The sequence below is a fragment of the Aptenodytes patagonicus genome, chromosome 17 (assembly GCF_965638725.1).
Source record: "Aptenodytes patagonicus chromosome 17, bAptPat1.pri.cur, whole genome shotgun sequence".
Lineage (NCBI taxonomy): Eukaryota > Metazoa > Chordata > Aves > Sphenisciformes > Spheniscidae > Aptenodytes > Aptenodytes patagonicus.
In genome coordinates, this window is record NC_134965.1 from 8,071,221 (window position 1) to 8,091,420 (window position 20,200).

The 20,200-nt window shown below is 65.7% G+C and overlaps 1 protein-coding gene across 20 annotated transcripts in view; it reads right to left on the reverse strand.

Moving 5' to 3' along the window:
- MYO18A (myosin XVIIIA) overlaps window positions 1-20,200 on the reverse strand; it is a 33,715-nt gene that overhangs the window by 3,568 nt on the left and 9,947 nt on the right. For 5 of the 20 annotated variants that reach the window (XM_076354991.1, XM_076354980.1, XM_076354972.1 and 2 more), the window contains 41 exons: window positions 20,048-20,104; window positions 19,365-19,452; window positions 19,114-19,223; window positions 18,861-19,037; window positions 18,527-18,737; window positions 18,105-18,247; window positions 17,428-17,528; window positions 17,271-17,334; window positions 17,009-17,153; window positions 16,613-16,633; window positions 15,525-15,536; window positions 14,810-14,986; window positions 14,641-14,731; window positions 14,365-14,557; window positions 13,753-13,839; window positions 12,869-13,010; window positions 12,628-12,787; window positions 12,356-12,542; window positions 12,029-12,266; window positions 11,015-11,124; window positions 10,854-10,919; window positions 10,445-10,573; window positions 9,840-9,983; window positions 8,666-8,755; window positions 8,449-8,568; window positions 8,261-8,372; window positions 7,982-8,109; window positions 7,663-7,817; window positions 6,383-6,506; window positions 6,105-6,305; window positions 5,694-5,804; window positions 5,270-5,374; window positions 5,012-5,158; window positions 4,808-4,921; window positions 4,513-4,629; window positions 4,328-4,411; window positions 3,945-4,082; window positions 3,081-3,266; window positions 2,860-2,999; window positions 2,164-2,208; window positions 483-605 (listed from right to left, as the gene is read on the reverse strand). In XM_076354991.1, coding sequence (XP_076211106.1) covers window positions 483-605; window positions 2,164-2,208; window positions 2,860-2,999; window positions 3,081-3,266; window positions 3,945-4,082; window positions 4,328-4,411; window positions 4,513-4,629; window positions 4,808-4,921; window positions 5,012-5,158; window positions 5,270-5,374; window positions 5,694-5,804; window positions 6,105-6,305; window positions 6,383-6,506; window positions 7,663-7,817; window positions 7,982-8,109; window positions 8,261-8,372; window positions 8,449-8,568; window positions 8,666-8,755; window positions 9,840-9,983; window positions 10,445-10,573; window positions 10,854-10,919; window positions 11,015-11,124; window positions 12,029-12,266; window positions 12,356-12,542; window positions 12,628-12,787; window positions 12,869-13,010; window positions 13,753-13,839; window positions 14,365-14,557; window positions 14,641-14,731; window positions 14,810-14,986; window positions 15,525-15,536; window positions 16,613-16,633; window positions 17,009-17,153; window positions 17,271-17,334; window positions 17,428-17,528; window positions 18,105-18,247; window positions 18,527-18,737; window positions 18,861-19,037; window positions 19,114-19,223; window positions 19,365-19,452; window positions 20,048-20,104 — 5,093 coding nt within the window. The remainder of the gene's footprint in view (window positions 1-482; window positions 606-2,163; window positions 2,209-2,859; window positions 3,000-3,080; window positions 3,267-3,944; window positions 4,083-4,327; window positions 4,412-4,512; window positions 4,630-4,807; window positions 4,922-5,011; window positions 5,159-5,269; window positions 5,375-5,693; window positions 5,805-6,104; window positions 6,306-6,382; window positions 6,507-7,662; window positions 7,818-7,981; window positions 8,110-8,260; window positions 8,373-8,448; window positions 8,569-8,665; window positions 8,756-9,839; window positions 9,984-10,444; window positions 10,574-10,853; window positions 10,920-11,014; window positions 11,125-12,028; window positions 12,267-12,355; window positions 12,543-12,627; window positions 12,788-12,868; window positions 13,011-13,752; window positions 13,840-14,364; window positions 14,558-14,640; window positions 14,732-14,809; window positions 14,987-15,524; window positions 15,537-16,612; window positions 16,634-17,008; window positions 17,154-17,270; window positions 17,335-17,427; window positions 17,529-18,104; window positions 18,248-18,526; window positions 18,738-18,860; window positions 19,038-19,113; window positions 19,224-19,364; window positions 19,453-20,047; window positions 20,105-20,200) is intronic. The other 15 variants (XM_076354985.1, XM_076354983.1, XM_076354977.1 and 12 more) reach the window with 8 other exon arrangements.

Here is a 20,200-nt window from a genome sequence, read left to right on the forward strand (position 1 = left end):
GGCACCCGGGCACATCCCCCACCTCTGCCGGGGGCTGTGTGGGCAGCCGGTGTTTGCCGAGAGGTGCGGGGAGGGATGTGGTGGGGCTGCAAACAAGGGGAGGATGGAGGGGGCATCCGGCCCCGGAGCGGGGGGACGATGCACAGGGCTAGGGCCCACCACCGTGAACCCTGGGGAAGGCAGATGGGGTGGGGGCTGCGGATGCCTACGCACCTCCAGGGTGGGTCCCGGTGATGCAGCGGGTGGGATGCTGGGGAGGGGGACCAGGGAGGTCCCCATGGGTGGGGGGACATGTGTCCCCAATGGAGACTGAGCCGCTCGCCAGTGTCAACCCTTCCCTGGCCGGCCATGCAAGCACCGGGCGGGAGCACGGCACCCAGAGTGCCACATCCCATGGGTGCCCACCCCGCAACCCTGGCCATCCCCTGGCACAGCTCACCCTGTCCTCTGCCAGCCAGCCCTGCGCCCAGCCCTGCACCCACCTGCTGCCCTTCAGGCTGCCGTCATCCGAGAGTGCTTTGGAGGAGCCTTTGTTCTTGGAAAGCCAGGACTTCACCCCGTCCACGCGCTCCTCCAGCTCCGAGTCCACATCTGAGTCACCGTCGCTGCCGGAGGAGCAGGTCGGGGTGGAAGAAAGCAAGAAGTGAGCATGGGGCGGTGAGATTTTGGGTGCTGGGGAGGCGAAATTGCGCTGGCGGGTGCCGAACCCCCCCAGCACCTACTGCCTGTGTGCCCTGGCATGGGCGAAACCCCATCCCGTGGTCCTGCTCCACCTTCCGGGTCGCAACCTGCATGCATACAGCTCAACCTGCATTCTAGGGGCTCCCTGAAGCACAGCCGTGCCACGCAACCCCAAACTACCCCCCTGCCTGGCCAAGGGGCTCCTGCACTCTCTGCCTAATGTCCATCCCCCCCCGCCACTGCACGGCTCCGGGGCTGGAAAGATAAGACAGCGGGGCCGGCGTCAGGGCAGCGAGGGGCAGCAGGCAGGGCACGGCTCCAGAAACACGGGAGACTTCCAGCTCCGGGGCTGGGAAGGAAGTAAGTGGGTTCATTTTATAGGCCACCGTCGAGTGCAAAATTACAGCGAGGAAGAGCGATGTTGATGGCCCTGGGTAAACAGGAGTTTAGCAGGCAGAACAGAAACGACTCCGGCAAGGCGGGCACAGGAGCGCGGCGGGCAGATTTACAGCCCTGCTGTGCCAGAGCCCCTGATTTACGTCCTGGCGTAAAAAAAGCCCTATCTGGCTTAAACCATCTAATTTATAACGGCCGTTCGTAACCATATTGATTGCCTTTAGAAAGAAGGTGCCGTACGCATTGCAAAATCCATTCCTCCACGTTAAAAGCATCCCTGCATAAATCTCCCTTAATACCTAACTGCTTACTGCTTTCATTAGGGTTATGGCGGTACCGGCGGGATCTATAAGGAAATCGAAGCGGCATGGCCCCCTCTCTCGCCACCCCGCCGCCGGCCAGCGAGAGGCGAGGGCTCCCACCGAGCTGCTGCCGGGGAAGGGATATATCATATGATCTTAAACGGCCATTTTATCCGCCCGATTTTGGGCTTATTCCCTGCCTGGGGATGGCGGCAGACGGCACGGGGGACGGGCTAGGATAGACCCTGTATATGAATCCTCCTCGTTAAATTCAAAGCGATGAGCTGCACTCCATCAGGCGCCTCTCCCTCCCCCGCAATACATCCAGGCAATGCTCGGCTTGGAAAAAAAAAAACCAACAAAAAAAACCCCCCAACGAGCCCCGTAAACAAACTCTGGGGGCAGCCAAGGTTTTATAACCGGCGGAATTAAACTCCACGTCAAATGCAATTTATGTCCAGGCGAGCGTGCTGTTAGTTAAGCGAGACCCGGGTCGCGGGGGAGCGACCGCGGCGGAGGATATTAATTGTGCGTGGCAGCGGGGCTCCGTCACCGCTCCACGCCGATACACCCATCATTAGCCATGGCAGAGCATCACCCCCCACCCCATCCCGGGGGCTCATCCCCTGTCCCCTGGCGTGGGATGCGGTTATGTGCCATGCCGTGCCGTGCCACGGGTGCTGTTAGGGCATGCGGAGGTGGGCCAGCGGCATGCGGGGCCCCGGCCCGCGGGGGTGAGGTGGGAGTTAGGGGAGGGGGGGGGAAGGAAAGAGGAGCTCCTCACAGTTTACTCTTTCTTTTCTGATACTTTGCCACCATGTCCTGCAAACTGGGAGGGGTTGGGGGGGGTCAGAGGGGGGAGAAACACAACAGAAAGGAAATCAAATGAAAGGGAAAAAAAAAGACCAAGTGGGTGGGGAACTAATGGGGGGGGCAAATTAAATGGTGGGGAAGGGCCAGGGGAGGAAAGTGTAGCTGCCCTGCACCCCTGGCGTGGGGCTGCACCCGGCTGGATCCCAGCACCCCGGGTCGGGCTGGATCCCAGCATCCCAGGCCGGGCTGGATCCCAGCATCCCAGACCTCCTGCCAGCCTGCGCTGCCCTGGCTCCTGGGGCTCCCCAGGCTGTTTCCAGCCAGCCGGCACGGCCCCGGCTGCATTTCGGGCACCTCCGCAAGCGGGTGAAGCTGCACGGGGGCTGCGGGTGGAGGGAGGGATGGATGCACGAATGCACAGACCGATGCACATGTGCACGATGCATGGATGGACGGATGCACGGGTGCATGGACAGATGCACGTGTGCACGGTGCATGGACGGACGGATGCACGTGTGCAGGATGCACGGATGGATGGACTGACAGATGGCATCCCGCCAGGGCCAGGCGGAGCCGAGGGGTCCCCATGGCATTTCAGAAGTGGCGAGGAGAAGCGGTGAGCCCCGGTGATGTGCCCCGCGTGGGAGCCAGGCCCAGGCGCTCTCACCTGTTGATGAGGTCCTCGTTGCTGTCGCTCTCCATCTCATCCTCGATGGCCGCCTGCAGGTCCCCGATGCGCTTGAAGGCCAGCTTCAGGTCCGACTGCAGGCTCTGGTTGGCGGCTTCCAGGCTCTCCAGGTCCATCTCCTGCGCGGAGGGAGCGGGGTGAGCCAGGTACACCTGGGAACCCCCCCGTCCCCCTGCCCGGCCCCGTCGTGGGTGCCTCACCAGCTCGTGCTTCTTGCGGCTGGCCTCTGCCTCCTTCTTGGCCAGCTCACCCATCTCCTCCTTGACGTCGCGGAGCTGCCGCTGCAGCCGCTTGTTCTGTTCCTTCTCCCGGTTCTCGGCGGCCGCACGCTGATCCCGCTCCTCCGTCAGCTTCTCCATGTTCTCCTTCAGCCGCGTGGCCAGGCTCTGAGGAGCGGCGGCCATGGCGTCACTCCAGATCCCCCCACGGACCCCCCACCCTGCAGCAACACCCACCAAGGGCCCACGCGAGGACGGACCCCATCCCCACGAATTTACACGAGGAGATGGAGGAGAAACACCCCCCCAGGGCCAGGGAAAGGGCAGAACAACCTGCGGGGGCTTTGTCGAATTGGAAAAATAGATTTAACTGTGTGTGAAGTAATTACAGCATGTAACGTAGGGAAAAAATAGCTCCCATTCTCCCCCAGCCGCTGAGCCAACCGCTGCATATTTATGGCCCCGGCAGAGAGAGCGGGGAAGGGAAATAACAGCTAGGAAAATATTAAGAGAGCTAAGCTGCTCCGTTCCCCCGGCAGAGCTGCAAAGGCAGAATATAAAGCAGGCTGCGTTTAGCCGGGCCGGGAGAGTCTATAATTTCCCTAAGTCAATGCAGGGAAATAGCAGCACTTTGCTGGGCTGGGTGGTGGATTATTGTTATCGGCGCTTGCAGGGAGCTTTCCGTGCGGAGCCAGGGCCCGGCTGCCAGCAGGGGAGGGCTGCAGCGTGGGGGATCCCGAGGAGGGGATATTGGGGATGGACTCCAGGGACCCCCTGGGCAGCTTCGCATCATGGTCCCGTTGCATCCCTGTCCCAGATGGAGCGGAGGGATTGCCCAGCGCCTACCTCCAGGCGCTTGACTTGCGTCCGCTCAAACTCCAGCCTGGTCTCCAGCTCGCGGATCTTGGCCTCCTGCCGGCTCACCAGCGACTTGTCCACCATGGACTGCTCCAGGAACTCCAGCTGGCTCTGCAGGCCTTGCAGCTGGGGGGGGAGCAACAGCCTCAGCCTCGACCACCACCTCCCCGGCTCCCTGCCACGCCGCCCTGGAGCGGAGCTCCCGGCCACGCTGCTCCCATCCCAATGGAGAGCTCCCCGTGGGACTGCTCTGCACCCCCCAGGGTGCAGGGCCCCCCCCCATAGTGTGGGCAGCGGGTCTCTGGGTGCCCCCCTGCCCGCCCCGGCTTCACTCGGCGTGCATGCCCGTGCACGATGTCGGTGCTCCCCACCTTCTCCTGCAGCTCCTGCTTCTCCTTGCTGACCTCCTCCAGCTGCGCCTGGAGGTCGTTCATCTGTGCCAGGTCCCGGGACGCCTGCGGGACACACCAGGGTCGTCAGCAGGGACCCCACCGCACTGGCTCCGAGAGGGGCATTACGGGGGGCAGGGGTGCCGTGGCTGCTGTTCCCCCCTCACCTGGGCCACAGCCGCCTTGTGCTTCTTCATCAGCTCATTCATGTCCTCCTGGTCCTCCTCCAGCCGACTCTGCACCTCGTTCTTCTCCCGCTGCAGCCGGCTCAGCTGCTCCTCCAGCTGGGGGGAGCCGCCTGTGTCTCCCGCTGCACCCCAGGAGTGGTGCACCCAACCCCCAAAACCACCCCGACCGGCGTGGGGTCACCCTGCCAGCGTGCGCCACACCAGTGGGGGTCTCCCCTTGGGTGCATGTGGGGCATGGCCCCATCATGGTGTATCGCACCCCAAAAACACTTACCGCTGCCTTGGCTTTGGCAAGGTCGTCGATCTGCAGGTGGAGGTCTTCGATCTCCACCTCCATGGACTTGCGGGCCTTAACGGCGGCTGCGCAGGTGAACTCCGACTCCTCCAGCTGTGGGGACACGGCTCAGCACCCGGCCGGGGGACGGGAACACTCCGCGTCCCTCAAGGGCTGCGGTTTTGGGAGGGTCTGGATGCACACCTGGTTCTTGAGCTGGGCTATCTCCCTCTTGCTGGGCGCGTTGTTCTTCAGGTGGTCCAGCATGATCTGCGCGTCAGCCAGCAGCGCCTTCGTCCTCTTCAGGTCCCGGCGCAGGCGCTTCTCCGTCTCGAAGTCCCGCTGGTTGGCCTGCGGCAGGGGGGACCGTGCCAGGGCACCACGCCAGCGGGGCACCCACCCCTCCACGGCCACCTCGGGATCCCCAAAGTGAGGCACATGCCCGGCTGCCCTGCACCGTACCTGCTCGCTGACGGCAGATAATTTGCTCTCCAGCTCCCGTTTCTCTCTCAGCACCTTCTGCTTGTCCTCGTACTCCTCCTCCAGCTGCACCTCCATCTGCTTCAGCTGGGGGACAGCAAGGGCAGCCCAGTCAGGATGGCAGGAAGGGGCCGGGACCCCCCCACTCGCATGTCCCCACATACTGGGGACACCGGGTGACCCCACCAGCTGGGTGTTTGTGCAACCAGAGGCGCAAAGCCCGGTGCACGCCGGCCAGGGCGGCGGAGGGACCAGTCAGACCTGCCGGGCCAGTGGAGCTGGGCCGGGGCCGCGTGGGAGCCGGGTGCTGCATGACAGTGCCCGGTCAGCAGCTCCTGGCACCCGGCTGGGGCACGGGGACGCATCCTGTCCCCACCTGGGCAGAGGGGCTGCAGCCGAGCCCTACCTTCTTCTGGCACGACTGCCGAATCTCCTCCACCTCCTCGTCACGGCTCTCCACCTCCTTGGCGTGGGTCTGCCGCAGCCGCTCCATCTCCATCTCCAGCCGCAGCTTGGCCTGCAAAATCGGGAGGGGGAACATGGTCAGAGCGAAGGGGACATGGGGACCCCCCCATGCCAATCCCCAGGTGTCGCTCACCCGGAAAACCCCCCGGTCGGAGGCTGGCTGGGCCCCCCCCCCTACAGCAACCTGCCGGGCCATGGCACGGAGGGCCAGGAGCCGTGTCGGCAGCGGCGGTGCCTGCCCTGATGCCGGGCTGAGGGCGACCGCCTCCGCTTCCCGGGCAAGCCCAGCCCAGGTAATAACAGCCCTTCATGAAACCACCCCACCCAGAAACCTCGCCCCTCCCTGCCATACCTGCTCCAGCATCTGGATGGTCCCAGCCTGCTCGTCCAGTTCCTCCTCCTGGTCTTTGACCTTCGCCTCCAAGTCCCGCAGCTGCTTCTTCACCTTGGCCAGGGAAGCCTCGTCCTTCGACTCCTGGGAGGAGATGTCCTGCAGCTCGGTCTCCAGCGCCTCTGCCTTCTGCGTCAGCCCCGCGATGTCTGAGTCCTTGTCCTGCCAAGAGAGGGGTCACAGTGAGCCAGGGGTGTCCGCTGCCTGGGGGGCTGGGGAAGGAACCGGGCGCCACTCACCTCCAGCAGCTGCTTGAGGCCGAAGACCTCGGCCACCAGGACGTCCTTCTCACGGCTCAGCTTCTCCCGCTGCAGCCTCTCCCGCTGCGCCTCCTCGTGTGCCTGCGAGAGCTCGCTGTCGAACCTGCACGGGGAGAGCAGGGTGGGTGCTCAGCGTCCCACGATGGGTGCTGGGGATGGGTCCCCAGCCCCGTGCTGCTGGCCCCGCACCAAGCATCCCCATCCCATGGCAGCAGGCACCAGGAAGGATGGCGTGCCGCTGGGTTGGAAACGTGCTGTTGATGAGCCTTTAATTGCCAGCATGGCGGCACGGAGCCACTTGAGAAACTCCTGACGCCTTCACTCAGCGGCTCATGGAGAGCGCAGCACCCGCAGTGCAGACCCCAGCAGCCCCAGCAGCCGCCCCACGGGGCCGGCACATGCTGGCAGAGGCCATGGCTGCTAACAGTGGGGGCATGGCTACGCGGTGGCAGCTGGGGACACCGTGCCCTCCAAGCAGGACATGGAAGGGCCATGACGCACGAGGAGTCTCCAGCGGAGATGGAGCTGGCTCCCCCAGCCGCAGCCCGGTGCCGCGGTCCCAAGCGGGATGGCACCGGTCCCACCCCCAGAAGGGACACGAGGCCCCGGCGGGGGAGTGCTCAGCACAGCCTGGAGCCGGGCAGCACCGGGACAGCCTCTCCCAATGCCCCTGGGATGGGATCAGCCAGGTTTGCTCTGAAATTGCTGCCTTTGGGGCTTGGAAAACAACCCTGTGCTTGAGTTTGTGACCTGCGTTAAACACCTTGGCAGCTAATCCCCATTTTTCCTCACACTGGGTAATAAACAGCTGCATTAGCACAGACTCCAATCCGCGGAAATTGAAATTAATTAGATTGGATTCTCTCGCTGTATTTGTGTGTGCGATCATTACCATAATGAGATGAAAGCGTCCCTGCTGCTTAATAACGTTAGCAAACTTTGGGGCTGGGAGAGGGGACGGGATGAGAACGAGCACCGAGCAGAGCCGTGGGGCACGAGCAGCCTCCACCATGGGACACAGCCCCACACGGGGGGATCACTCAGCTCCGGGCCCCCCCAAAAGGGCATTGGGGTCCCCCCCCCCCAATGAACACATCTGACCCGGGCAGCCCCATCCCACTGGAGACACCTCGACCAAGCGGGAGCTGGTGAAGTGCCCAAATCCCTGCTAAAATGGTAACGCCGCTTTGCAAGAGGCTTGCCGTGTGGCAAGGATGACGTCCCTGCCGCGTCCCCCCCCGCCAGCGCACGGTCCCCACCTCCGCTGCTTCTTCTCCAGGTCGTGGTTGCGTCCTTGCTGGCCCTCGAGATGCAGCTTGGTGTCCTGCAGCTCTGCAGCCAGGCGCTGGCACTTCTTCTTCAGCTGCTGCAGTGCCCGCTGGCTCTCCTCGCTGTCTGCCTGCAGGTCTGTCAGCTGCGGGCAGGAGCGGGCAGGACGGTCAGGGCTCCGGGAAGCCACCACGTCCCTGCTGCCCTGGCCACCTGCTCCCTCAGCTCTGAGCAGGCAGCGGCTGCCCACCCCCTGCCTATTCCCACGCTGGGGGGTCTGGGGGGTCCCCAGGGCTGAGCCCCACTCACCCTCCGCTCCAGCTGCCTCTTGCCCTGCTGCTCCACCTCCAGCTTGTCCTCCAGCTCCTGCTGCAGCCGTTTCTTGGTGAAGTCAATCTCCCGCACCGCCCGCTCGTATTTCAGCCGCCATTCGCCGCCTGCGCGGGGAAAACGGGGTCACTGAGGGGCTGCACAGGGTGGTACAGGGCCCCATGGGTGCGCGATGCCACCCTGGAGAGGGGGGCATGGTGCCGTGACCACGGGGCACCCAGGGTGTGCCGGCAGTGAGCACCGGAGGCAGGACAGTACCCGAATCATCATCGTCGAGCTCTCCGTTGAGCTCGGCCACCCGGATGAGCCGAGCCTCCATCACCTCCATCTCCATCGACTCCATCTGCTTCTTGAGAGCATCATACTTGGCCTGGAAGGAGACATGGCCACGGTGAGCACCGGGGGGGACTGGGAGATGCCACGAGGCTGGGGAGAGGTGCGTGTACCTGCAGGTCCTTCATCTCCTTCTCGGCCCGCAACCTCTCAGCCGTCTCGGCGTCCAGCAGCTGGGAGGCCGACTCGCCAGTGTTTCGCTCGTCTGTCAGCTCCGACGTCAGCTCTGTGATCTGCGGGGGGTGCGGTGAGCGGGACCATGGGCCGGGGCAGGCGCCAGGGCAGGCTGGCACAGCACCGCACCCCCTCCCGGTGCCGGCAAGGACCTACCCTGCTCTCCAGGCGGTCGCTGTTGAGACGGAGCTCGTTACGCTCCTTCTCCACCTTCTCGAGTTTGCTCTTCAGCTGCTGGATCTCTTCCTGCAACAGAGCGGGCGGTGAGGGAGGGGGCAGGCGCAAGGGGGAAGAGGTTGGCAGGCAGAAGCCCGGCAGGTCTCCGCACCATCCCCCAGTCTCCCCCCAGCGCTGGGTGGGCAGGGTGGGGGCTTCCTGGGGCGGGGGCCATTCTCCCCTGCCAAGGGCTGGGCAGGGACTTTCCCCAACCCACTCCGCCCCCGTGCCGACTCCAACCCCATAAATGGTGTCGAAACGCCAGGCAGCCCCGGCAAAGCCAGAGAGGGGTCCCCGCACCCCCCGGGAGAGGGGTGGGAGTAAACCCACCCGCCAGCAGCTCGCCGAAGGGTTTGGGTGCACCCAGCCCAGGTGGGGAGGGAGGGGGCCCACCGGGATGCCCGGGGACCACCAGCCAGCACCGGGGAGGCGTGCCCGGCTGCCAGCTTCAAGCACATCTTTCTCTCCTCTCCTCTGGTCCCAGCATGGGCTGGCGGGGGGAGCAGGAGGGGCCCCAGGTGCCCCCACCCCGGGTGCCCGACCTCGGCGGGTCAGGATGAAAGCTGAGCCAGGCAGCAGCTCCATGCCGGGCAGGCTCGGCAGGGACATGAGTGTCTGGTTGCCAGCGCAGCGCGGAGCCCCCGCATATGCCTCTCAGCACACGGTTTCATTTCCATTCTCCACGCTTTGTAATTGGGCTCATGCAACAGCCGGCTCTTGGGATGCTAATGACATGCTGATTCGCAAATTAGGGAGCAATTTGAGCCTGGCACTGGCGGGGCACGGGGCAGCGGCAGTCCTGCATCCCACCTCACTGTGGGCTCCTGCATTCCACCCTACTGTGGGGTCCTGCATCCCACTCCGCTGCGGGGTCCTGCATCCCACCCCGCTGTGGGGTCCTCCACCCCACTGCGGGATCCTGCAGCCCACTCTAACATGGGGTCCTCCATCCCACCCCACCGTGGGGTCCTCCATCCCCCCCCACTGCAGGATCCTGCATCCCACCCCACCGTGGGGTCCTGCATCCCACCCCACTGCGGGGCCCTGTCCAGGACCAACGCTCCCCCGAGCCCACCCTGCCCCATCCAGTATCCCCCAGCACAGAGATACCCACGTCTTTGCCGCGGATCTGGTCCTCAGTGAGCTGCACCTCGATGAGGGGCCGCACGGTGGTGAAGAGCTTCCACCAGGGCCAGCCCTTCACCCCCTTGTTCTTCTTGATGTTCTTCTGCACGCACCGGATGGCCAAATCCTGGATCTGCACGGGGTACGGTGTCAGCACAGGGTGCCGCCGGCGGGGCAAAGCGGGGCGGGCAGGCGCTCAGCACCCCTGCCAGCACCCCGGCATGCTCCCCTTTGTTAGCATTTGGGCTAATTGCGCCTGGCTTATCCAGTGTTTGATTCCCTCCAGCCCCTCCAAACGCTAATCTTGCGGAAGGCAAGGCGCTGCCGAGACGCCTATTCTACGCCCTCTTTAATAATAAAAGTAGGAGCTGATATGCCGCTTCATCCCGTCGTGGTGATGCCCAGCACCCTCCCTGTCGGTTCCCCCCGGCCCCCCGGTCCCCCCCGGCCCCCCCCGGCTCCCCACGGCTGGGCAGGCGCGGGGGGGAGGCGGGAGGAGGAGGTGCTGGCCCAGGCAGCGGCAGAAAGGCTGCGCTGCCCATTTTAGGCGAAATTGTGCGGCGGAGCGGGGAGGGGAGAGCCGCTGGGACGAACCTTCCTCTTCTTGAACTGCTGCCGTGCTAGGAAGCCCCTGCACGCCGCCTGGAAGAGGGTGATGTTCCTGCTGGTCTGCGCGTCCCGTTGCTCCTCCAGCCTGGCCAGCGACCCGGCCCGGAAAAACACCTGCGGGAGGGGAGCGGGGTGAGATGCTGATGGGTGCCGGCATCCCTCTGGCCACGCCGTGCCACCCTCCTGCCGCACCAGCTGGTGGGGATGCAGCTTTCCCCTCTGCAGCCACTGGTCCTGTCCCGCTGTGGGGGTTTTATTCCCCAGGCACGAGGAATGCCGTAGGTGGGAGCAAACAGTGCCGCCCTTGTGCTGCCCCGCCGCGCCGTGCCAAGCCGTGCCGCCCACCCCTGCCTGCGCCACTGCCGGCACCCGCAGCCAGCGTCGGGCATCGTACCCGGCTCAAGCCCATGTGGTAGCTGCTCTTCTCCAGGTCCAGTGACTCCAGGAGCTCCTCCACCGCCTGCGGGGAGGGAGAGGTGTTAGGGCTGGGCTGGCGGCACCCCGAGGTGCAGGGGACCCCAGAAAGCAGCGCTGGCCCCAGAACGGGGCACATACCCGCTTCTCATCCACCACGATGTAGTTGCGCCCGTGCTTTTTGGTCAGGTGCGGGGCCAGGACATCAAAGCGCCGCCTGAACTCCGCAAAAACCATGTGGTCGGGGTACCCTGGGGGGAGCAAGGGAGAGTGGGGCTGCGGGGGCAGCCAGGACGCCCGGGGGATGGCCAGGGACAGCCCCGCGTGCCCTGACTTGCTGGGGCCCATCTTTTGGGAGAACTGATGGGGTCACCCCACGTGGCACAAGTTCCCCACAGGACCAGGCACGGCCGGAGTGCCCTGACCCGTCCGGGGAGGTTTTCCTTGGCCGTGTCCTCCAGCAATTTTGGCCGGGATCTGGGGAGAAAGTGGCCAGATCCCGCCTCGGGGGGAGCGCAGGGACACGTGTGTTGCCTGTGCAAGCAAACAAGCCCTGCGCCGGCTCTGCTCTGAGCCGCAGCCAACTTCTGCATCAGGCTCGCAGTGCTGAGCCTCCACATCTTAATTAACGACGGGGTATTGATGGGGACGCTGACCCCAGCACAGCCAGCTGGCCGCAGCCATCGATCCAGGAGGTGTGCGGGCGGCATCGATTTCCGATTGTGGCAGGAAGGGTCCGGCCTCCAGGCAATAAAACCTCGGCTGGGCGGCCGGCCATGTGTATCGATAAATGCTTTGCTGAGCACGACCTGGAGTCCCTCACCCCAGCGGGACAGGGGCCAGCTGCCAGCGGGAGAGCTGCCAGGAACCGGCGGCACCAGCGGAGACACCCAATTAAGGCCATGCCTGTCCCGGGTGCAGATAATGGCCCTGTTGGGGAGGGGGGACGGGGACAGGACTGCCCTGGGGACACGGCTGGCAGCCGTGGAGCTTGGAGCAAGGGCACGTGCCGAAGGGGTTCCCCAGGGAGGCTTTGGCTCCCAAGGGAGGAGATGCAGCCAGGACCCCACAGCATCCATCCCTGCGGTGGGACGCGCACCGCAGCCCTGGCATCCCCCCACCCCGGGTGCCAGGGGTGCCGGCAGCACAGCTCACCTTGGCGGTACATGCGGAGAGCGTCCAGCAGGCGGGAGCCGCGGAGCTGGGCGCGCAGGAGGGGCACGTCCAGCTGCATGAGCCCCGCCTCGCAGTGCTCTGCCGGCAGCTCCAGCTCGCTGCCACTCACCCGCTGGCACGGCAGAGCCTGGGGGTCCCCGCCGCCCCCTGCCGCCTTGGGCAAGAAGCAGTGCACGAAGTGGAGCTTGGATTTCTTGATGCTGTCGATGAGGGCGTCCTGCAAGCATGGGAGAGCAGGGTGAGCGGTGACATGCAGCGGTGCCCCAGCCAGACCCGGCGACCCCACCTTGGCACCCTCTCACTCACCACTTGCAGCTTGATCTGGATGCAGAGGGACTTCTTCTTGACGGCGGCCACGCCGGTGGTGAAGGTCTTACGCATGCTGGTGGCCCGGCGCAGGGCCAGCTGGGAGCCCCCCTCCAGCCCTGCCACCGAGCCCGACAGCACCAGCGCCGACCCGCCGCGGCCGGCGAACAGGCTGCTGATGACCTTCCTGCGGAGCACGGAGGGGACGTCACCCCCCAAAATCACCTCTCCCCCCCCCGCCGTGCCCCCCACCGCCCCGGGACCCCACTCACTTCTGCGACTCCTGCAGCAGGACGGAGGCATTTTGGGTGGCCGGGTTGTGCTTGACATGGTTGAGCCAGCCCGTGGCATCGTACTCCACCCAGTTGGTCCCCGAGCTGTGACCCAGGAGGAAGTGTCGGGGCTTGTCACTGGGGAGCAGCGGGTTGTGCCCTGCGGGGAGATACAGCGCCGATGGGCACAGGACCGGCGCTTCGCCAACACATGGCCCCATGGTGCCGGGCCCCCCCTGACCTTTCTTGCCCCCTTCCTGGGGGCCATAGTAGGAGAAGAGCCGCTCCAGCAAGGTGTCCTCGTTGCCGCCCGGCTGCAACGCTTCCTCCTCCAGCAGCCACAGCAGCCCCCGTGCCTCGTCTGTGCGGGCCAGTGACCGGACCTGTGAGCAACACTGCGCTTGCACCCAGCCCAGCACGCCGGTGTACCCCGGGGCAGGGATGGGAGGACACAGGGAACCCAGGCCACCCGGGGAGCATGCAACCTCGGCCGCTGTCAGCAGCAAGGCAAAGCGGCACCATGCGAGAGGGCCCCTCCTTAATGGAGACCCAGCAGGGAAAGAGTCAGTACGTAATACTCCAGGCAGCGAGATGCTCGCTGGGGTGGAAAATGCTGTGCTCAGGCACCCGAGGGATGAAACCCAGCACAGGGTTGGTGCTAGCAGCCCCCCTCAGTCTCTGCAGCCTCCTCCAGCAGGGACTGGAGCACCCCAGGGACTGTGCACCTTGGGTACCTATGCACCCTGAGGACCAGAGCACCCCAGGGACCGGAGAACCTTGGGGACCTGTGCACCCTGGGGACCTGAGCACCTTGGGGACCAGAGCATCCCAGGGACTGGTGTACCCCAGGGACTGGAGCACCCTGGGGATCGCCCAAGGGCTCCTCTCCCTCCTGCCCGCAGCACGGGCAGCTCCCAGGGTGGCGGGGGACACCATACCGAGGGATGCACCAGAGACGCGGGCTGAACACACGCTCGCAGCCGCGCTTTCATGGCCAAGCATTCGGGACAGCCTCTCTCCTTCCCCTAACTAACTACCGCCAAAGGGCCAGGAAAGCCTCCCGGCCGCTGCCTCACGCTACAAACTGCCGTGACGCGGCCACGAGGAAGCACGGCGGGTGCTTACCAGTGCCTGGTGCGAGGGCTGGTCTACAGCGGCTACAGAGCCAGAGGAGCCGGGCTCGGCATCAGCCAGGGCAAGCTCTATGTTCTCCTGCCGAGGGGGGACAGAGGCACGGTTAGTGGCACGCAGCAGGGGAGCAGTGATAGGGACTGGCAGCTGGTCAGGGCGTTGGTCTCAATGGGCTCTAGGCAGGAGGTAGGGCTTTTCCCAGCATCCCACCGCCCCGCTGCGTCGGCACAGTACAGGGTGATGCCAAGTGCCGAGGGGGGACCAGGACACATGGAGGGGTCCCCCTGGGCTGTCGGTGCCGAGATGGAGCAGCAGCAGTGATCTTCCCCACCACCAGCCCCCACAGCCACCCCCATCACCTCCCAGCCTGGCACGTTTGCAGGCAAAGCCGCCTGGCTGGGGCTGGAGCTGCCAGCAAAGGCACAGCCCGGAGTGGGAGCCCTGGGGAAACCCCCGCTGCACTGAGCATCGCGTCAGAGCTGCTTCGGTCGGACCCAGTCCAGAGCAACTGTGGGGTAAGAAACTGGGGGGACATCATAGGAGATGCTCGCACAGAGAGGGGAGGGGAGGGCAGGAGGCGATGGCAGCCCTGGGCGTCCCCCTTACCTCTTTGTAGCGCTCCAGCTCGCGGGCAAAGGTGCGCTGGTGGAAGAGGAGCTGCAGGCGCTCCTGGGTGTAGTTGTGGCACAGCTCCTCGAAGGTGGCCCCCCGGCTCTGCCCCGCCAGCTCGGGGTTTTGCGCCCCGGGGGTGTCCACCACCGTCACCGAGCACACTGAGTGCTGGCTCGACTTCAGTGCCCTGTGGGAGACAAAGGGACACAGAGGGGTGAGCGGATGCTGCCGGCCCCCCCCGGCTCTCCCCCCCGGCCCCCCAGCATGTACCTGTTGAGGAGGGAGATGAGGAGGGTGAAGAGCTCGGAGTACAAGCCGGCCGCCATGCCCTCCAGGCACTCCAGCGCCGTCAGCTTGGGACCTGGCCAAGGCAACCCTGAGTGTCCCCAGCCCGGTGTCCCTCGGGGCCACCCGCTGCCCCCGCCGTCCCTCACCCTACCTGTGCCGCCGTCACCCAGGGGGGGCTCGTCGGGGCCCTGCCGGAAGGAGGTGGATCGCTGCAGGGTGCCCTTGGGCTGGTGCTTGAAGATGGAGGAGGAGAGCTCCTCCAGGCTGCAGCCCAGCAGGTAGGCGGCTTTCTGAGCCCACTCGTGCCGTGCAAACTGCTTCCTCCCGGCTGGAGGGTGGAGAAGGGGGCTCAGCATCGGCCAGGGCATCCCCCCAAATGGGGGGCATTTCCAGCCAGACCTGGGACAGTCTCAGGGTCCCCCAGAGTAGGCTGGGGGTGCTGTGCACAGTGGGAGCACGTGGCTGGTGCCAGAGGGCCGGGAAGCGTGTTTTGGGGTCTGATTAGAGGAGATGGGGGGGTGAACGGCTTCGTGTCTCTGCAGGGCTGAGCCCAGAGCCGCACCGTGGGGTGGGAAGCAGGGGTCACCCCTCACCACCACTGCCCGGGGACCCCTGGGGCCTGCGACAGCGTGGGGCTCTGAGCTGCCCCAGCACGAGGACACATCCCTGCTCGGCCACATGCACCGAGCAGCCCCGCCATGACGCGGCAGGACAGACCGTGGCTGCTGGACGTAAGCACACGGATGCCGGGGGAGGGCAGGGGAGGTGGGAGCCGGTTAATGGTGACACGCAGGGACACGACAGTGGGAAGGCGGTGGCACGTGGGAGGGGGAAGCCAGGGACACGCACAGAGAATAAGACTTTACCTTCGTCGGCGTCTGCATTGCAAAAGGGCAGCATGCACCATGCAAACAGAGACAGGGGTTAGAAACAACGGCACGCGACAGCGCGGACACATGGCATGGGGATGCCCTCCTGCTGAAACACTCCACGTGCAGGCACCGCCACGCTACACACGCACCAAGCCCGGCCTCCCCCCGGGCATCGCTGTAGTGAGACGCTGTGACCCAGCATGGGGGCCCTTCCCCTGCGAGCCCCAGCTGCACTGTGGGCACTGGTGGGGAGCAGCTCAGCTCTGGCCCAGAGCGTGGGGAGCTGCTGTCGGATCCAGCCCAGTACAAGTGTCAAGGGGCCAAGGAAATGGGGGCTGGTGCGGCTGAGCTGGCTCTGAGCATCCCCAGTGTCCACGAGATGCAGGGGAGGCTCCAGGAGCAGCACAGAACTGGGGCTGGGATGCTCCCCCCGAGCAGGATCTGGGGTTCCCCCCCAGCAGGCCCCCATGAAGAGGCTCCCGAGCTGCCCAAGCATCCTGCTGCGGTGGCTGCAGCGCGGGGCCCTGCTGCCCTCTAGTGCCGCGAAGCACCCCCTGGGCCAGCACTGCACCCCGCTGCGCCCCTGAGACCCCTCCAGTCTCTCCCTCCCCATCCCCGACTCAGCTTTTCCCCCGGCGCTGCAAATTCCCTCGGTGCAGCCACCAGCTCCAGGTGCCCATTTTGGGTGTGCCATGCCCAGGCCCTCCCGCCAGCGTGCAGCACCACGGGGCCTTCCAGCACTGCCGGGGGAAGGTGAAGCCCCAGGGGGAGAAGAGCAGCCCCACGAAGCCGAATTCACCGCCCCCAGGGACGGAGAGTGAAGCTGGTGCCCGTCAGAGCAAGCCCTGCAGCCCACGGTGAGCTCTGGATGCCGGGGCAGCCCTGCCCCACACCACCAATGGTGCCAAGAGGACCGGGTGGGGGGGTCCTGATGGGCAGCAGGCAAATTTGGGGCTGCCAGGACCCAGCTGGGGGTCAGGGTTGGTCCCGGCACACCAGCAGCATCCCAAGCCCCCATTTCAGCCCCAAAACCAGCACCGCACGGCACCACCCGGAGCAGAGCCCCCCGTGGCTCCGATTACCGGCTCCGTCCGCCAGCGGCTCTGCGGGGAGGACAGGGGGGAGAGGTATTACACTGGGGACAAGGGACACACGCACCCCCTGACTCCCTCAGCCCCAGCCAGGTCCTCGGTCCCCCAACTTGGCAGGGGCCAGCCCAGGGTCTGGGGGTGTTCGATTCCCACCAGGCAGTGGGACCACCCCAACTGAGGGGCAAAGCCGGGTGCCCCAGAGCGCCCAGGGTGGCAGGGCACTGTCCCTCAGCTGCCACAGCCCCAAACACGCCCCCCAGGGCTTGGCCACACCGGTGGGGCCATTTGCAAGGTGCTGAGGTGCCGGTGATCGCTCCGGGACCCCATGCAGCCACCAGCTCCAAGCCTCGGCTCGTTAATGCCTCCCAGCCCTGAGCAGCTCGTTACCTTTCGTGGCCCCGGCGGCCCCCAGATGATAAATGGCCCCCAGGACGAGCCAGAAGGCTTTCTGCTCATCGCCGGAGATGCCCATCACCTTCATGGCAGCCTGGAGCTTGTTGAACTGCTGGGTTGCCTTCTGCTTTTCTTCTGGCTGCGGAGAGCAACAGGAGCTATCGGTGTGGGAGCCCGGCTCTGCCTCCCCCTGCACCCGAATGGGCCAGGGAACTCCCCCCCCCCCCAGCCCCCCACCCAACCCCGTAGCAGCGACCTTGGAGAGGGGCACGATGCCAAAGACGTTGTTCTCTGCCAGGTGGTTGAAATGAAGCTCAGTCCTGTGGGGATAAACACCGAGATTGGCCCCGTGTGGGAGACCCCGGAGATGCCCCAGGCCAGGGGCTCTGCCCTCGCCCCCCCCCTCAGCTCACCGCAGGGCGCTGTCGGAGCAGGCCAGCAGGTAGTAGAAGACGTTGAAGGTGGCCTCGCTGGCCGGGCGCTTGGCAACGCGCAGCTTCTCCAGCAGCAGCGTCTGGTGGAGGCGGGAGGGTTGGGAACCGTCCCCGAGGTCCCCTCTCCCACAGAGAGGCCACCCCCCCTCCCCCCCAGCCCACCCCGGCCTCATCCTTGCTGCCTGCCCAGGGTCCATGTGGAGACGTGAGGGTCTCCCGCCCACCGCAGGGCATCATATGAATGCAAACATCATCCAAGCAACCCGTGAGCATCTCCTCTCCCGGGGTGTCTGCTACTACAGGAGCACAAAGCGGCTCTCTTGAATTTTAAGGGCTCTGCTGTTATCACACCGGGGCGGTGTCTGGAAGAAAGACACCCTGATATCGGAGCTAACTCAGCAAGGACGGGGAGTTGATCTGATCTGTGCACGTCTGGCTGTGAACAAAGACGAGAGCAGGATGCCTGGCTGCTAAAGTGCTGTGAGCACAGCTGGGCAGCCGGTGGGGCCTGTGGTGGAGCTTGCGGGCTAGCACGCAGCCGGGCTGCCGGGATGAAACACCCCGGCGAGGATGAACCGGCTCCCGCACCAAGGGGAGCCGCCCCGGTGAGGATGGACCGGCTCCCATGCCAGGGGGGGCCACCCCGGCCCCCTCACCTGTACGGAGGCGGATGCCACCTGCCCAGCCTGGTCGAAGTCCAGAGAGATGATCTGGGAGAAGCGGGTGGCGTTGCCGTTCATGCCGGTGCTGCTATTGCCAAAAGCCTCCAAGATGGTGTAGAGAGCCTGCCACTTCTCCGCTGCAGGAAGAGAAGCGGGGTGGTGGGGTGCAGGGGTTGTGCGGCAGGTGGCCAGAGCCGGCACTGCCGACTGGCCAAGTGCTGCTGCTCCTGTGCCGTGCTCCGCGCTGCGGCAGCCCTTGATAGCACGGTAAAGGGACCGGCGTGAGAAAGTGAAAGCGCGCCGTGTGGCGTGTGGCTGGCCGCTGCCGGGTGCGGGAGGCTGCAGAGGGCTGTGACCGCAAAGCAAGGGGCGTGCGCAGGCGGCAACGGGGTCCCCACACCCCGCCGGGGACTCACCGGAGAAGACCTTGCCAGTGCTGCCGGCGACGGTGGTGAGGTACTGGACAAGGTGCTGGCAGTTGGTGGTTTTGCCGCTGCCACTGGCACCCAGCAGCACGACCGCCTGGTCCTGACGGCTCATCAGCATGCTGCGGTAGGCAGCCTGGGCCACCGCGTAGATGTGCGGGGACGTGTCCTCCCTGCGGCACCCTTTGAACATGTGCATGACCTGGCGAGGGGGAGGGGAAGCGGGCGAGGGTCAGCACCCTGCCACCCCCACCGGCTCCCTCTGCACGGTGGCACGGCTCCCAGCTGCCGGTCCCCTCCGGTCCCCCCCCGGCAGCGGGGTCACCTTCTCAGAGTACATGGAGGGGGAGCTCAGCGGGTTGATGATGACCATGGTGGGGCCGGCGTAGGTGTGCAGGAGGTTGCCGCCGTAGCGCTGCCGCAGCGTGTGCAGCACGCTGGACTCGTTGAGGTAGAGGAGGCTGGCGAGGTCCTCCACACGGTCACAGGAAGGGGGGTTTGCCTGGCAGCGAGGTGGGGGGGGGGCGTCAGGTGGGGAACGGGGGTCTGCCCCGCCGTCCCCCACCCTGCGGCCCTACCTTCTCCACATCGTCCTCCTCCACCTCCAGGATGGCTCCGTCGTGGTCCAGCTTCACCTTCACCTTGCCCTCGGGCAGGGGGCTACCTTCCTCCGGCCGCAGCTGGCTGCCTGCAAGGGGCACGGGGCGCTCAGTGGGGCCGTGCCGGCAGCCCCCTGGGGACACTGCAGCCAGGCCGGGGGGGCTTGCTATGCTGCGGGAAGGACGGGGCGCCCCATGTCCCGGAGGCGCCAGGCTGACCCCCGACTCACCCAAGGAGAAGCCATCCCTGTGTACCAGCCAAACCTTCTCAGTCTCATACCAGGCCTCCTCGGCTGCTATCTGCTCCTCCGTCTTGGCCTGTGGGACAGCGGGATGTGGGGTGGTCACGGTCACCTGTCCCCCCCCCTGTCTTGCCCCCTTCCCCACGTCCCTGGGGCTGGAGGGAGCAGGGCTGCCTGGCCACAGGGCCACATGCCAGGCAGCCACGGCTACCCTCTGCAAGCCCCAAGCCCTCCCGGCACGTGTGCCCAGCTTGCCCCCTGCCCCTGGGGACCCCAATGGGCTTGGGGCTGCAGAGACCACCAGGACCCTGCCACAGCTTGGGGCAGACATGAAGCCACAGTAGCTCAGGAGCACATTCACCACGGCCACCTTGGGCAAGCCTGGAGGGGTTGAGCTCCCAAACTGCAGCCCAGAGAGCGGGCACCCATGCCAGCCACGTGCCGGGATGCAGGGACACCAGGCATGCTGTGAGGACATGGGACATGCTGCAGGGAGACGGGGCAGGGACACGCTGTAGGGACACAGGACACGCTGCAGGGACATAATGGAGGGACACAGGACACGGCACAGTGATGGCAGAATACCGCGGCATGGGAAGTGCCGGGCTGGCACAACCGCACAGCAGGGATGTCCCCGCCACGCAGGAGTAGGGCGAGCCCCAAAGCCAAACCTGAGCTGCAGCAGGGACGGGGCCAAAGGGGGCTGCCGGCGCATCATCCGCTTGACCCTGGCGAGGCCGAGAGACGGGAAGTGAAGGCGAGAAGGGTTAATCTCTGCCCCCACAGACAGCACGGAAAGCGGCGGGGGGAAGCGAGCGGGGGCA